At 44.4% G+C, this 16,303-nt stretch overlaps 2 protein-coding genes across 2 annotated transcripts in view; one reads left to right on the top strand and one right to left on the bottom strand.

The window, feature by feature from the left end:
• The window catches only part of LOC149273230 (uncharacterized), a 22,170-nt gene extending 6,424 nt beyond the window's left edge, over positions 1-15,746 (bottom strand). The window contains exons 1-2 of the mRNA XM_089506572.1: positions 15,476-15,746; positions 14,499-14,789 (exon numbers count right to left, since the gene is read on the bottom strand). Of these exons, the coding sequence (XP_089362698.1) occupies positions 14,499-14,789; positions 15,476-15,746 (562 nt within the window). The remainder of the gene's footprint in view (positions 1-14,498; positions 14,790-15,475) is intronic.
• The window catches only part of LOC149273229 (heparan-alpha-glucosaminide N-acetyltransferase-like), a 97,009-nt gene that overhangs the window by 38,641 nt on the left and 42,065 nt on the right, over positions 1-16,303 (top strand). The window lies entirely within an intron of this gene.

Here is a 16,303-nt window from a genome sequence, read left to right on the forward strand (position 1 = left end):
CACAGAGTCAGGCAGTCTCTCTCACACACATCCACAGAGTCAGGCAGTCTCTTTCACAAACACACACACACACACACACACAGACTCTGGCAGTCTGTCTCACACACACACACACACACACACAGACTCTGGCAGTCTGTCTCACACACACACACACACACACACACACAGACTCTGGCAGTCTGTCTCACACACACACACACACAGACTCTGGCAGTCTGTCTCACACACACACACACACACACAGACTCTGGCAGTCTGTCTCACACACACACACACACACACACACACACAGACTCTGGCAGTCTGTCTCACACACACAGACTCTGGCAGTCTGTCTCACACACACACACACACACACAGACTCTGGCAGTCTGTCTCACACACACACACACACACACAGACTCTGGCAGTCTGTCTCACACACACACACACAGACTCTGGGGCAGTCTCTCTCTCTCACACACACAAACACACACACAGACTCTGGCAGTCTGTCTCTCTCACACACACACACACACACACACGCGGACTCTAGCAGTCTGTCTCACACACACACACACAGACTCTGGCAGTCTGTCTCTCTCTCACACACACACACACACGCGCGGACTCTAGCAGTCTGTCTCACACACACACACACACACACACAGACTCTGGCAGTCTGTCTCACACACACACACAGACTCTGGCAGTCTGTCTCACACAAACACACACACAGACTCTGGCAGTCTGTCTCACACAAACACACACACAGACTCTGGCAGTCTGTCTCACACAAACACACACACACACACAGACTCTGGCAGTCTGTCTCACACACACACACACACACACACACACACACAGACTCTGGCAGTCTGTCTCACACACACACAAACACACAGACTCTGGCAGTCTCTCACACACACAGAGACTCTGGCAGTCTGTCTCACACACACACACACAGACACTGGCAGTCTGTCTCACACACACACACACACACAGACTCTGGCAGTCTCTCTCACACACACACAGACTCTGGCAGTCTCTCTCACACACACACAGACTCTGGCAGTCTGTCTCTCACACACACACACAGACTCTGGCAGTCTGTCTCACACACACACAGACTCTGGCAGTCTGTCTCACACACACACACAGACTCTGGCAGTCTGTCTCACACACACACACAGACTCTGGCAGTCTGTCTCACACACACACACAGACTCTGGCAGTCTGTCTCACACACACACACAGACTCTGGCAGTCTGTCTCACACACACACACAGACTCTGGCAGTCTGTCTCTCTCTCTCACACACACACACACACACACACACAGACTCTGGCAGTCTCTCTCACACACATCCACAGAGTCAGGCAGTCTCTCTCACACACATCCACAGAGTCAGGCAGTCTCTCTTACACACACACACACACACACACACACACACACTCTTTTAGTCTGTCACACACACAGAGACTCTGGGGCAGTCTCTCTCTCACACACACACACACACACACTCACACACACACAGACTCTGGCAGTCTGTCTCACACACACACAGACTCTGGCAGTCTGTCTCACACACACACACACACACTCACACACACACAGACTCTGGCAGTCTGTCTCACACACACACAGACTCTGGCAGTCTGTCTCACACACACACAGACTCTGGCAGTCTGTCTCACACACACACAGACTCTGGCAGTCTGTCTCACACACACACAGACTCTGGCAGTCTGTCTCACACACACACAGACTCTGGCAGTCTGTCTCACACACACACAGACTCTGGCAGTCTGTCTCACACACACACAGACTCTGGCAGTCTGTCTCACACACACACAGACTCTGGCAGTCTGTCTCACACACACACAGACTCTGGCAGTCTCTCTCACACACACACAGACTCTGGCAGTCTCTCTCACACACACACAGACTCTGGCAGTCTCTCTCACACACACACAGACTCTGGCAGTCTGTCTCACACACACACACACACAGACTCTGGCAGTCTGTCTCACACACACACACAGACTCTGGCAGTCTGTCTCACACACACACACACACAGACTCTGGCAGTCTCTCACACAAACACACACACAGACTCTGGCAGTCTGTCTCTCTCACACACACACACAGACTCTGGCAGTCTGTCTCACACACACACACACACACACACACACACACACACAGACTCTGGCAGTCTGTCTCACACACACACACACACACACACACACAGACTCTGGCAGTCTGTCTCACACACACACACACACACACACACAGACTCTGGCAGTCTGTCTCTCTCACACACACACACAGACTCTGGCAGTCTGTCTCTCTCACACACACACACAGACTCTGGCAGTCTGTCTCACACACACACACACACACACACAGACTCTGGCAGTCTGTCTCACACACACACAGACTCTGGCAGTCTGTCTCACACACACACAGACTCTGGCAGTCTGTCTCACACACACACAGACTCTGGCAGTCTGTCTCACACACACACAGACTCTGGCAGTCTGTCTCACACACACACACACACAGACTGGCAGTCTGTCTCACACACACACACACAGACTCTGGCAGTCTGTCTCACACACACACACACAGACTGGCAGTCTGTCTCACACACACGCACAGACTGGCAGTCTGTCTCACACACACACACACACACACAGACTCTGGCAGTCTGTCTCACACACACACACAGACTCTGGCAGTCTGTCTCTCACACACACACACACACACACACACAGACTCTGGCAGTCTGTCTCACACACACACACACAGACTGGCAGTCTGTCTCACACACACACACAGACTGGCAGTCTGTCTCACACACACGCACAGACTGGCAGTCTGTCTCACACACACACACACAGACTCTGGCAGTCTGTCTCACACACACACACAGACTCTGGCAGTCTGTCTCACACAAACACACAGACTCTGGCAGTCTGTCTCACACAAACACACAGACTCTGGCAGTCTGTCTCACACAAACACACAGACTCTGGCAGTCTGTCTCACACAAACACACAGACTCTGGCAGTCTCTCTCACACACACACACAGACTCTGGCAATCTCTCTCACACACACACACACAGACTCTGGCAATCTCTCTCTCACACACACACACAGACTCTGGCAGTCTCTCTCACACACACACACAGACTCTGGCAGTCTCTCTCACACACACACACAGACTCTGGCAGTCTCTCTCACACACACACACAGACTCTGGCAGTCTCTCTCACACACACACACAGACTCTGGCAGTCTCTCACACACACACAGACTCTGGCAGTCTCTCACACACACACACACACAGACTCTGGCAGTCTCTCTCTCTCACACACACAGACTCTGGCAGTCTCTCTCACACACACACACACACAGACTCTGGCAGTCTCTCTCACACACACACACACACACACACACACACAGACTCTGGCAGTCTCTCTCACACACACACACACAGACTCTGGCAGTCTCTCTCACACACACACACAGACTCTGGCAGTCTCTCTCACACACACACACAGACTCTGGCAGTCTCTCTCTCTCACACACACAGACTCTGGCAGTCTCTCTCACACACACACACACAGACTCTGGCAGTCTCTCTCACACACACACACACAGACTCTGGCAGTCTCTCTCACACACACACACACAGACTCTGGCAGTCTCTCTCACACACACACACACACACAGACTCTGGCAGTCTCTCTCACACACACACACACAGACTCTGGCAGTCTCTCTCACACACACACACACAGACTCTGGCAGTCTCTCTCACACACACACACACAGACTCTGGCAGTCTCTCTCACACACACACACAGACTCTGGCAGTCTCTCTCTCACACACACAGACTCTGGCAGTCTCTCTCTCACACACACAGACTCTGGCAGTCTCTCACACACACACAGACTCTGGCAGTCTCTCTCACACACACACACACAGACTCTGGCAGTCTCTCTCACACACACACACACAGACTCTGGCAGTCTCTCTCACACACACACACAGACTCTGGCAGTCTCTCTCTCACACACACAGACTCTGGCAGTCTCTCACACAGACTCTGGCAGTCTCTCACACACACACACACACAGACTCTGGCAGTCTCTCTCACACACACACACACAGACTCTGGCAGTCTCTCTCACACACACACACAGACTCTGGCAGTCTCTCTCTCACACACACAGACTCTGGCAGTCTCTCACACACACACACAGACTCTGGCAGTCTCTCTCACACACACACACAGACTCTGGCAGTCTCTCTCACACACACACACACACACAGACTCTGGCAGTCTCTCTCACACACAGACTTTGGCAGTCTCTCACACACACACAGACTCTGGCAGTCTCTCTCACACACACTCACAGACTCTGGCAGTCTCTCTCTCACACACACACACACACACACACAGACTCTGGCAGTCTCTCTCACACACACACAGACTGGCAGTCTCTCTCACACACACTCACAGACTCTGGCAGTCTCTCTCACACACACTCACAGACTCTGGCAGTCTCTCTCACACACACACACACAGACTCTGGCAGTCTCTCTCTCACACACACACACACACACACACAGACTCTGGCAGTCTCTCTCACACACATACACACACACACAGACTCTGGCAGTCTCTCTCACACACATACACACACAGACTCAGTCAGTCTGTCTCACACACACACACACAGGGACTCAGGCAGTCTGTCTCACACACACAGTGAAAAGTAAAATTGACTTAAATATCTGGTTTATTTATTAATAAAACATTTAATAAAAAGAGCCACTCATTTTTTTAAATCTACTTCTTGGAAATAAGGTGAAAACAGCATGTATATCAAGAAACAATTTGACTATAATTGGTATTTGCCATTTTCACCTTTTTTTTTTTTTCTAAAAGTATATATTTTGTTTTTTTTTACAAATCTATGATGCCTCTTTTGATGTTTTATCAGTTGCATTTGTCACATTAAAAAATATCAATCAATAATCTAAAATGCACCAGTGCATACTTTTAATTACCATTAATTAATGCTAATTACCATTATGTTAATAACAAATATATATTATATATACAATTTATACATGTAACGTTAATAATACATGTTTATTTTATTAATAATAAAGAAAAAAACATAAGCAAATTATTACCAGAGTAATACCAGAATCACATAACAAAAAATCACAATCTAAAAAGCACCAGTGGGTACTTTTAATTACCATTAATTAATGCTAACTACCATTATACCGTTGTTGTGGAAATCAAACATTGTGCTGACCACCAGACTTCTTTGAATGTATAAAAGTTTATTCGGGATTCAAGCAGCTGCAGGGAGATCTGCACAAAAGCAGGCAAATCTAACAGCTTTACATTTTCACACACTATATATACATTGATAACAAAAGAAAATTAGTAAACTCCTTCTAAAGGCTGGCACACTTGCAATATCTCTGTGTTTACCATAAAATGCAGAAGCCTAACCTACATAACATTTATGGTCCAGTTTCTCACCAGTTGCTTCAGTTTATGTAATTTGACCTATGCCCTCTACCATATATATCATGTTCCTCGACAGAACAATACTACCTCCCAGTGCATCAGACTCATCACCAAATTGCAGAAAACAGTTAACCTCTTCCTACCCACACTCTCCACATCCTAAGATTCCACAGTCCCCCCTTTCATGCTTAAAGATTCCATGAAGCATGACTCTTAGGCATTCACCCATTGTGTTTAATACATTTGTGGGCAGCCAAATCTTGGTCAGCGTCATACATACAGATAATAAACGTGTAAATTCTTGGTTTATAATCTCTTGAGTATTCTTGGTTTTGATATTATAATCTCCATTAGCACTAGGGGGACATTCATGAAGGGTCTTATCAATTAGAACAGGATAATGGGCAATAGACGAGGTAGCAGAATTCCAAATTTTTGATCCTAACGCCCTAAACCAACTACTTATTCCCCAATCCCCAGAAGAAATTTTCAGGGAACTTTTAATTTCGAGGACTTCTTTCCTAATTTCGCTAACCGCTAGAGTAACATTTTTAGAGACGTCTGGAACATAAGTGCAACATTCAGAGCCCACTAATGAACACACGCCCCTTTAACAGCTAAAATAAAATCTAGAGCCATACGATTCTGTAAGGCAACTAATCGTAGGTAGGGCTGCAACTAATGATTATTTTCATAATCGATTAGTTGGCCGATTATTTTTTCGATTAATCGATTAATCGGATAAAAAAAATGAATGTAAATTTTTCATTTATTTAAAATAATGTAATAAACAAATTATATTAAATACAAACAGCATAATTAAAAAACTGCATTTCTTGCCTTTATTTCGCAACCAGCCCCCCCCAATTTATGCACGTTTGAGCCCAGGCTTGCCACGCTGCCTCCCACATATGCCACTCCACGCTGCCTCCCACATATGTCACTCCACGCTGCCCCCCACATATACCACTCCACGCTGCCCCCCACATATGCCGCTCCACGCTGCCTCCCACATATGCCGCTCCACGCTGCCTCCCACATATGCCGCTCCACGCTGCCTCCCACATATGCCACTCCACGCTGCCTCCCACATATGCCACGCTGCCTCCCACATATACCACTCCACTCTGCCTCCCACATATGCCACTCCACGCTGCCTCCCAAATACGCCACTCCACGCTGCCTCCCACATATGCCACTCCACGCTGCCTCCCACATATGCCACTCCACGCTGCCTCCCACATATGCCACTCCACGCTGCCTCCCACATATGCCACTCCACGCTGCCTCCCACATATGCCACTCCACGCTGCCTCCCACATATGCCACTCCACGCTGCCTCCCACATATGCCACTCCACGCTGCCTCCCACATATGCCACTCCACGCTGCCTCCCACATATACCACTCCACGCTGCCTCCCACATATGTCACTCCACGCTGCCTCCCACATATGCCACTCCACGCTGCCTCCCACATATGTCACTCCACGCTGTTCCCACATATGCCACTCTGCCTCCCACATATGCCACTCCACGCTGCCTCCCAAATTCGCCACTCCACGCTGCCTCCCAAATACGCCACTCCACGCTGCCTCCCACATATGCCACTCCACGCTGCCTCCCACATATGCCACTCCACGCTGCCTCCCACATATGCCACTCCACGCTGCCTCCCACATATGCCACTGTGCCTGATACACCTTATACCCCGATATACCACTCCATCCTCCCCAGACATGCCACACTGCCCTCCCCACATACACCACTCCACTCTACCCCCAGATATGCCACTGTGGTCCCAGATCTGCCTTATACACCCTGATACACCACTCCATCCTCCCCAGACATGCCACACTGCCCTCCCCACATATGCCTTATATACCCTATATGCCTTATACCCCCAGATATGTCACTCCGTCCTCCCCAGATATGCCTTATACCCCCCAGATATCTCATAGTCCCCTCATAGAGTCACAGACCATACTTTTATAAATAAGTACTGGGTTAATCTTCACTGCCCCCAGGATTTAGATTCCCCTTAGTTTGCCCCCCTTTATCTCTAACTGCACCTTAAGTTAACTTTAATAAATTAATAAAATTAACCCTCAGTCCTCATCATTAAATTAACCCTAAACACCCCATTAACCATAACTGCCCCTAAATTAACCCTAAAGACCCTATCAACCACAACAGCCCCTAAATTAACCCTAAACATACCATTAACCAAAACTGCCTCAAATTAACCCCAAACACCCCATTAACCACAGCTGCTCCTAAATGAACCCTAAACACACCATTAACCATAACTGTCCCTAAATTAACCCTAAACACCCCATTAACCATAATTGCCCCTAAATTAACCCTAAACACCCCATTAACCATAACTGCCCCTAAATTAACTCCCACCTCCCCTAACTTTCAGTAGCCCAAATATTAATTTTATACTTACAGTTAGATGAGTGTCACAGCCATGTGGTTCTGGCCTTCTGGGAGAAGGAAGGGGCGGGGCCAGTTGTCACAGTGATTACAGGGAGGGACTGGTAAGTAGGAGCTGCTGCTGTGAGTCACTGAAACGGATTATATAATGAGGGGTATTTTTCAGAGCGTTTGCTCTGAAAAAACCCTCATTTAAAAATCGATTCAACTAATCGATAATGAAATTCGTTGGCAACGATTTTCATTATCGATTATCGATTTTATCGATTAGTTGTTGCAGCCCTAATCATAGGGCTTGCATTCCTGCTGTAATGCTTGTGAGAGCATTTTCTGTTTGATTGGCCACAGTTTCCAACATGATGGTTAAAGCTCTAATTCTTCCCCAGTTATCATAAACACCAGTGGAAGGAATTATTATATTTATAAAATTATCCCAGCTACCCATAATCTCTGAGAAGGTGGGTCCATTTTTATGATGCCTTTTAGATCTATGAAGCCCAAATGTAACTATTGGTCTTTCTTTAGTATGTCTTATTGCAGGGAGTATGTAGGCCAAATAACATGATCCTTGCCAATTCTCAGGTAATCTAGGATACGCATAATTCCCACACACCCAATAAGACCCATTTAATGTAACATAAATATGTGCTTTATTACAACTTACCCGTACCCAAACATCTTCTTCCCATGTAATGTTAACGAGATGTACAATGACACCTGATTCCTGCATAGCAGGGGGATTTGAACAATTACATGTAAGAGTCTTGTGACACTTACTAGTTCCTACAAAAATACCTCCCTCAACATTTGTTCGTTCTAAACATAAACCCCCAATGGTCTGAACTACTGTTATTCTTGGTGCATTTGCTTCAAGTCTCTTTGAAGAATTATAAGGCCGAACATATCCTGTCCATGCACTCAATTTAGTTTTATGACACCCAAGACCTATTAGAAAGGGAGGATAAAGAGTTTTAGGGGGACCTGGGAGTTGAACTTGAGTCTTATTTCTAAATTGTACCATTTCATTAATACAATACTCGGTACTATTGAATGGGTAGGGTATAAAAGGAACACCTGTGTCTGAACTATGAGGCATGTGAATACAAACATAACACGGAGAATCTTGTACATTCTCAACATAACTGTTAGTAAGAGCTATATAAGAGTTCTGTTCATAACATTGCAATTGAATAATAAAAGATAGAAATACAAAAAGAAAAAACATTTGTATAATTAGATTTTTCTCAGTGTTATATACTTATTAATTATACTATCTAAATCTAAATAAACCACATTACACAAAACAAACCAAAATTAAGCTATAAGTATAAAATTAATAGGAAACGATCAGTCTTTTAAATCTTTTGGAGGGGAAGCAAGCTTGCAATGTGAGATATGGATCCAAGAAACAAGTTCAGAAATTTTAACTGCAGTCTGTGTGGTAAGTAAAACTTGGTAGGGCCCTTTCCACCGTGGTTGTAGAGCGTTCTTTCTTTGGAAACTTTTAACCAGGACCCAGTCTCCAGGTTCAATATGGTGCAGTTTTTCTTCAGATGGTGTTGGCTGTACAGCTTTGACCTGTGAGTGATGAGACTGCACTGTTTTCATTAGTGACATGCAATATTTTTGTACAGTTTCATCTGCTAAAACCTGGTCTTTAATTAAGAGCTCTTTGTTTATCCCCATGCTCATTGGTCTCCCCATTATAATTTCACAAGGTGAAAGCTTGTGTTTCCTAGCTGGAGTCGCTCTCATAGACATCAGAGCTAGAGGAAGAGCATCTGGCCATTTTAATCCTGTTTGAGCTATAATTTTTTCCAAGCTTGGTTTTGAGAATTCCATTGGCTCTTTCCACCGCACCTCCTGATTGTGGGTGATGGGAACAATGTAGGTGATATGTTATCCCCAATGCTTTCGTAACTTCCTGGACAATCTGTCCTGTAAAGTGAGTACCTCTATCACTATTAATAGAATGAGGTAAACCATATCTAGGAAAAAATTCCTGTAGTAATTTTTTTGCTACTGTGCGAGCATCTAGTACTACATATAGTACTTACACCTGGAGCATACCATTGTTTGGTAATCAAATCAATTATCCCCCCTTTGTTCACATGTGCCACTCCATGATACATGCGAACAAAATAAGGTAGCAATGCAGAAGGAAGAACTGGTAAGGCATTAGGGTCATACCACATGCCTGAGGAATCTGAGGTGCATCCCTCATTAGACCAAGAGGTATGTTCCTCTGGTGGGGCAGCTTTATAGAACGAAAGAAGGTCTATAGGAGGTACAATATCCTCCTGAATTTGAGCTTGCAGCACTTGTATAGTGGGAACAGTGAAGGTGGCTGCTTTCTTTGCAGTAGTATCTGCAGAAGAATTACCTTTAGAAACATAGTCTGTGCCTTTTGTGTGAGCAGAACATTTAATTATAGCTACTTCTTTGGGAAGCATTAGTGCTTGTAACAATTCATGCACATACTTGGCATTTAGAATAGGGGTACCTGCTGCTGTGAGGAAACCTCTAATTTTCCATAGCCCTCCAAAATCATGTACAACACCAAAAGCATACCTGGAATCTGTATAAATATTGGCCGTTACACCTGCTGCTATAATACATGCTCGTGTTAGTGCAATTAATTCAGCTACCTGTGCTGAATGTACATGAGGAAGTGAAGAAGCTTCCACTATATCAGTAGGGGTAACTACTGAATAGCCTGCACAAAGGTTACCTTTGTCATCTCGAGAACATGAGCCATCTACAAATATTTCAAAGTGGGGATTTAAGAGCGGAGTATCATATAAGAATGGTCAAAGTGTGATTTCTTGTTGTATCACTGCTTCACACTCGTGTTCCTCACCTTCCGATAGATATGGAAGGAGTGAAGCTGGATTAAGAGGAGGACAATGCTTTATGATAACATTAGGAGAAGAGGTCAATATAATTTCATATTTTGTAATTCTAGCATTAGAAATTTGAGTAGCTCCCTTTAGGAGGAGCGTAGACACAGCATGAGGCACAAACACATTTAGTGTACTACCTAGACACATAGATTGAGCATGATCTACCATAAAGGCTGTGGCAGCTATCGCTCGTAGGCAACTAGGGAAACTTTGAGCCACTGAATCAAGGGCAGTACTGAAATAAGCAACTGGGCGTTTAGAAGTGCCATGATCTTGTGTAAGCACTCCTGTGGCAAATCCTCATTTCTCATGACAATACAAAGTAAACGGTTCATTAAAGTTAGGTAAACCAAGGGCAGGAGCCTGTATTAGTGCCTGTTTTAATTGCGTAAAAGAGATCTCACAATCTGATGACCAAGGAATGGGTTCAGAGTAGGGCTGCAACAACTAATCGATAAAATCGATAATAATCGATAATGAAATTCGTTGCCGACGAATTTCATTATCGATTAGTTGAATCGATTATTATCGATTATAAAATGAGGGTTTTTTCAGAGCAAACGCTCTGAAAAATACCCCTCATTATATAATCCGTTTAGTCTGACTCACAGCAGCAGCTCCTACTTACCAGCCCCTCCCTGTAATCACTGTGACAACTTGCCCCGCCCCCTTCCTTCTCCCAGAAGGCCAGAACCACATGGCTGTGACACTCATCTAACTGTAAGTATAAAATTAATATTTGGGCTGCTGAAAGTTAGGGTAAGTGGGAGTTAATTTAGGGGCAGTTATGGTTAATGGGGTGTTTAGGGTTAATTTAGGGGAAGTTATGGTTAATGGGGTGTTTAGGGGCAGCTATGGTTAATGGGGTGTTTAGGGTTAATTTAGGAGCAGCTGTGGTTAATGGGGTGTTTGGGGTTAATTTGAGGCAGTTGTGGTTAATGGTATGTTTAAGGTTAATTTAAGGGCTGTTGTGGTTGACAGGGTCTTTAGGGTTAATTTAGGGGATGCTGTGGTTAATGGGGTGTTTAGGGTTAATTTAGGGGCAGTTATGGTTAATGGGGTGTTTAGGGTTAATTTAGGGGCAGTTATGGTTAATGGGGTGTTTAGGGTTAATTTAGGGTAGTTGTTTTGATGGGGTATTTAGAGTTAATTTAGGGGTAGTTATGGTTAATGGGGTGTTTAGGGTTAATTTAATGATGAGGACTGAGGGTTAATTTGATTAATTTAATAAAGTTAACTTAAGGTGCAGTTAGAGATAAAGGGGGGCCAAACTAAGGGGAATCTAAATCCTGGGGCAGTGAAGATTAACCCAGTACTTATTTAAAAAAGTATGATGTCAGTGTGATGTGAACGGGTCTGTGACTCTATGAGGGCACCATGAGATATCTGGGGGGTATAAGGCATATCAGGGGAGGACGGAGAGACATATCCGGGGGTATAAGGCATATACGGTATATAAGGCATATGTGGGGAGGGCAGTGTGGCATGTCTGGGGAGGACGGAGTGGTGTATCAGGGTGTATAAGGCATATCTGGGGCCACAGTGGCATATCTGGGGGTAGACTGGAGTGGCATATGTGGGGAGGGCAGCGTGGCATGTCTGGGAGGTAGTGTGGCATGTCTGGGGAGGATGGAGTGGTGTATCAGGGGGTATAAGGCGTATCAGGCACAGTGGCATATGTGGGGGTGGAGTGGCATATGTGGGAGGCAGCGTGCAGTGGCATATGTGGGATGCAGCGTGGAATGGCATATGTGGGAGGCAGTGTGGAGTGGCATATGTGGGAGGCAGCGTGGAATGGTATATGTGGGAGGCAGCGTGGAATGGTATATGTGGGAGGCAGCATGGCATATGTGGGAGGCAGAGTGGAGTGGTATATGTGGGAGGCAGCGTGGAGTGGCACATGTGGGAGGCAGCGTGGCATATGTGGGAGGCAGCATGGCATATGTGGGAGGCAGCGTGGAGTGGCATATGTGGGAGGCAGCGTGGAGTGGCATATGTGGGAGGCAGCGTGGCGTGGCATATGTGGGAGGCAGCGTGGAGTGGTATATGTGGGAGGCAGCGTGGAGTGGTATATGTGGGGGGCAGCGTGGAGTGGAATATGTGGGAGGCAGCGTGGAGTGGCATATGTGGGAGGCAGCGTGGAGTGGCATATGTGGGAGGCAGCGTGGCGTGGCATATGTGGGAGGCAGCGTGGCAAGCCTGGGCTCAAACGTGCATAAATTGGGGGGGGCTGGTTGGGAAATAAAGACAAGAAATGTATTTTATCAAAGTTTTTTTTTATTCTGATGTTTGTATTTAACAATTTGTTTATTAAATTATTTTAAATAAATGAAAAATTTACATTCATTTTTTTATCCGATTAATCGATTAATCGAAAAAATAATCGGCCAACTAATCGATTATGAAAATAATCGTTAGTTGCAGCCCTAGTTCAGAGACACCCTTTCTTGTGAGGGCTACAAGAGGCGCAGCTATTAATGCAAAATCTAAAATCCATTGTTGACAGTATCCAGCCATGCCAAGAAATGCACAGACTCCAGAGACAGTAGTGGGTCTTTTAGCTTCGAGTATAGGCTGAATTCTATCAGATGTTAATGACCGCTGTCCATGTGACAACTGATGCCCCAAATATGTTACAGTTTCAGAACAAAACTGTAACTTTGATTTGTTAACCTTATGTCCTTTTTGATATAAGGCCTGTAAAACAGTAACAGTATCGGTGCAACAAGCATCTTTTGAAGGAGAGGCTATTAGCAAATCATCTATGTATTGGATTAAAACTGGGCCACCATTTAACTTTAAATCAGAAAGATCTTTTTTCAAAATTTGGGAAAACAAAGTAGGGCTTTCAGTATATCCTTGTGGTATGCGAGTCCAAGTGTATTGTTGTCCATTATAAGTGAATGCAAACAAATACTGGCTGTTTTTATGTAAAGGAATACTAAAAAATGCAGAACTTAAATCTATCACTGAGAAGTGAGTAGATTCTGGGGGCAAAGAAGAAAGGATTGTAATAGGATTTGGAACCACTGGAAAACAAGGTACCACAATTGAATTAATGGCTCTTAAATCTTGCACGAATCTGTATTTTACCGGGCCTATTACAGAATGCTTTTTAATTGGTAAAATTGGTGTATTACAAGGACTTCTGGTAATATGCTTAGAATCTGCAACAGAAATACATGATCTGGTAGCACCAGTATCTATCAAAAATTGTGTGGTTCTACCATTTACCTTACAAGTTATACAGGGTCCTTGTGAATCAGTTGGTAGTATTGGGGCACAAACTATGGATTCCTCACTGTCCTATTGGGAATTATAATGATTTGGATTGTATGTCTGGATATTTGAGTTAGGGGATGTATACGCATTTTTATCTTGTTCCCTTGAGTATTCCAGTGAGAGACCATTTCTTAGACCCTGTTTCCTGTTACCATTGTTGAAAAGAGGACACTCTCTTTTATAATGTCCACTTCTCCCACATTTAAAACAAACATCTGTCTGATTTCTTTGTCCTCTTTGTGTATTATATGATTGTTGGAACCGTGTTCCATTTCCTGCTTTGTTAGTGGAGAAAAACACAGTTTGTGCTGCCATTAAGTTGTCTATCTGACTACTCTTTTTTCCTTCTTTTTGTCTAGAACAATGTTCTGCTATGGGAATTAATTCAGAAATAAGTTTAGTTTCCCATCCAATAGCTATAAGTTTGAGAGCATTACTTACATCTGGTATAAGACCATTTACAAATGCTTGAGAAAGTGCTGGCCCTCCCACTCTTATTGGATCATCATCCTCCCTTTGCCCTCTTATTCCACTATATTGTTTAAAAATTACTTTTAACCGCTCTGCATATTCAGCAGGGGATTCATTTTTATTTTGTCTGGTTGAATGTATTTTTGTCCAGTCTGTTTTGGGACGGAATTCTTCTTCAACTGCTCTAGCTATTAGTTCATAAAATTCTTGTCTCACTGGTTGATCTCTGTCTATCTCATTATTATTCCAATGATTCCTTTCATTTTGTTTATTCCACCTTTCTGTAAACCTAGTCCTTTCGGTGGACGTCATTACTATCTGCATTATTTGTAAGAGATCACTTTTAGTGGGGTTGTATGCAATGCAAGTGGAATTAAACTGATCTATAAATTTACTAGGGTTCTCAGAAACACATGGAAAACTATTTTTTAGTGCCATCAGCTCTGAAGGAGACCAGGGAGCATGCACATGTCGAATTAAATCATCCTCTCCTAAAACCTCTCGGAGGGGCATTTCTAAAACTTCACCTGTCACTTTACTCCTAGTGCGATGACAAATTGGAGTCTGACTCCCTCCCCCCTTTGTTGACCCTTCTTGGGAATTTATTTTAGAAGCTGAAGGTTCATATGGGGGAGGTTTCTGAGAGTTTTGTGTTTTTTCTTTTTAGTATGTGTAACCTTCATTAAATTTTGTTCTTCTAAAAAATCTATATCCTCTTGTTGAGGTGCACTAGACAATGCAGGGTAAAGGTTACTTTGAGAAGATTTAATTTGTTCAATCTCCTCCTCTAATTTCTTTGTGGTTTCCTTCCAAGAGGAAAAAAGTGATTCTCTCCTACGTTTTTCACTCTCCTCATACCATGATAAATATTGGTCCCACTGATGTGCTGAGACTTTAGTCTTTGTTTTTACCAAAAAATTACGCAAATAAGTTAACTTATTTAAATCAACGGTACCTTCTAGAGGGAATTGCAATTTGCCATTATCCACAGTATCCCTATTCCACTCATCAATAAATATACATGTTTCACATGAATAATTGTTAAACATATACCATGCCGGGGTACCCTTTTCCGGTACCACTATTCCCTTGGAACTCTTTATACCCATTCTTCACAAACATACACCGAGGACTTATTTTTCCTGGACCAGAAACAATTTAGACGCAATTATCTACTTGCGCTTGCTCTGAGTCCACTACATCAACGTCACCACGGCCAGTCTCCTCCCTTAAAGGTATTTATATTAATACCCGGGACCTTCTATCAAATATAATCTGACCGTCCTTCAACCGTCCTCAGGGGTCTCATGTGTACCACTTCATTCAGCCCTCAATTTAACACGCAACTGGGTTTTCCTCAGACCACCCTTGCAATCAAGATACCCTAGTCAACACCCGAAAGGCTAGCAGGGATCTTGGGGCGGCTGCAGTCTGATTATTACCCAGTCCCGACCCACCTGGGTCTCAATCACACAGCACTCACACAAGTTCCAATATTCCTGACCTAGGTCACCTTATACAACCTTAATATTAACGTTTATACATTCAAAGTAAAAAGATCCCGTCACCAGGAATATCTTACCCTCCAAGGGAAAAATACCACTCTCAGGAGACACAAACAATAGACATTTCAAAAGGTGTCTTACCTCTTAATAGCGCGCTGGGT

Source organism: Sceloporus occidentalis, unplaced genomic scaffold (assembly GCF_023333645.1).
Source record: "Sceloporus occidentalis isolate IW3139 unplaced genomic scaffold, rSceOcc1.0.p SCAF_392, whole genome shotgun sequence".
NCBI lineage: Eukaryota > Metazoa > Chordata > Lepidosauria > Squamata > Phrynosomatidae > Sceloporus > Sceloporus occidentalis.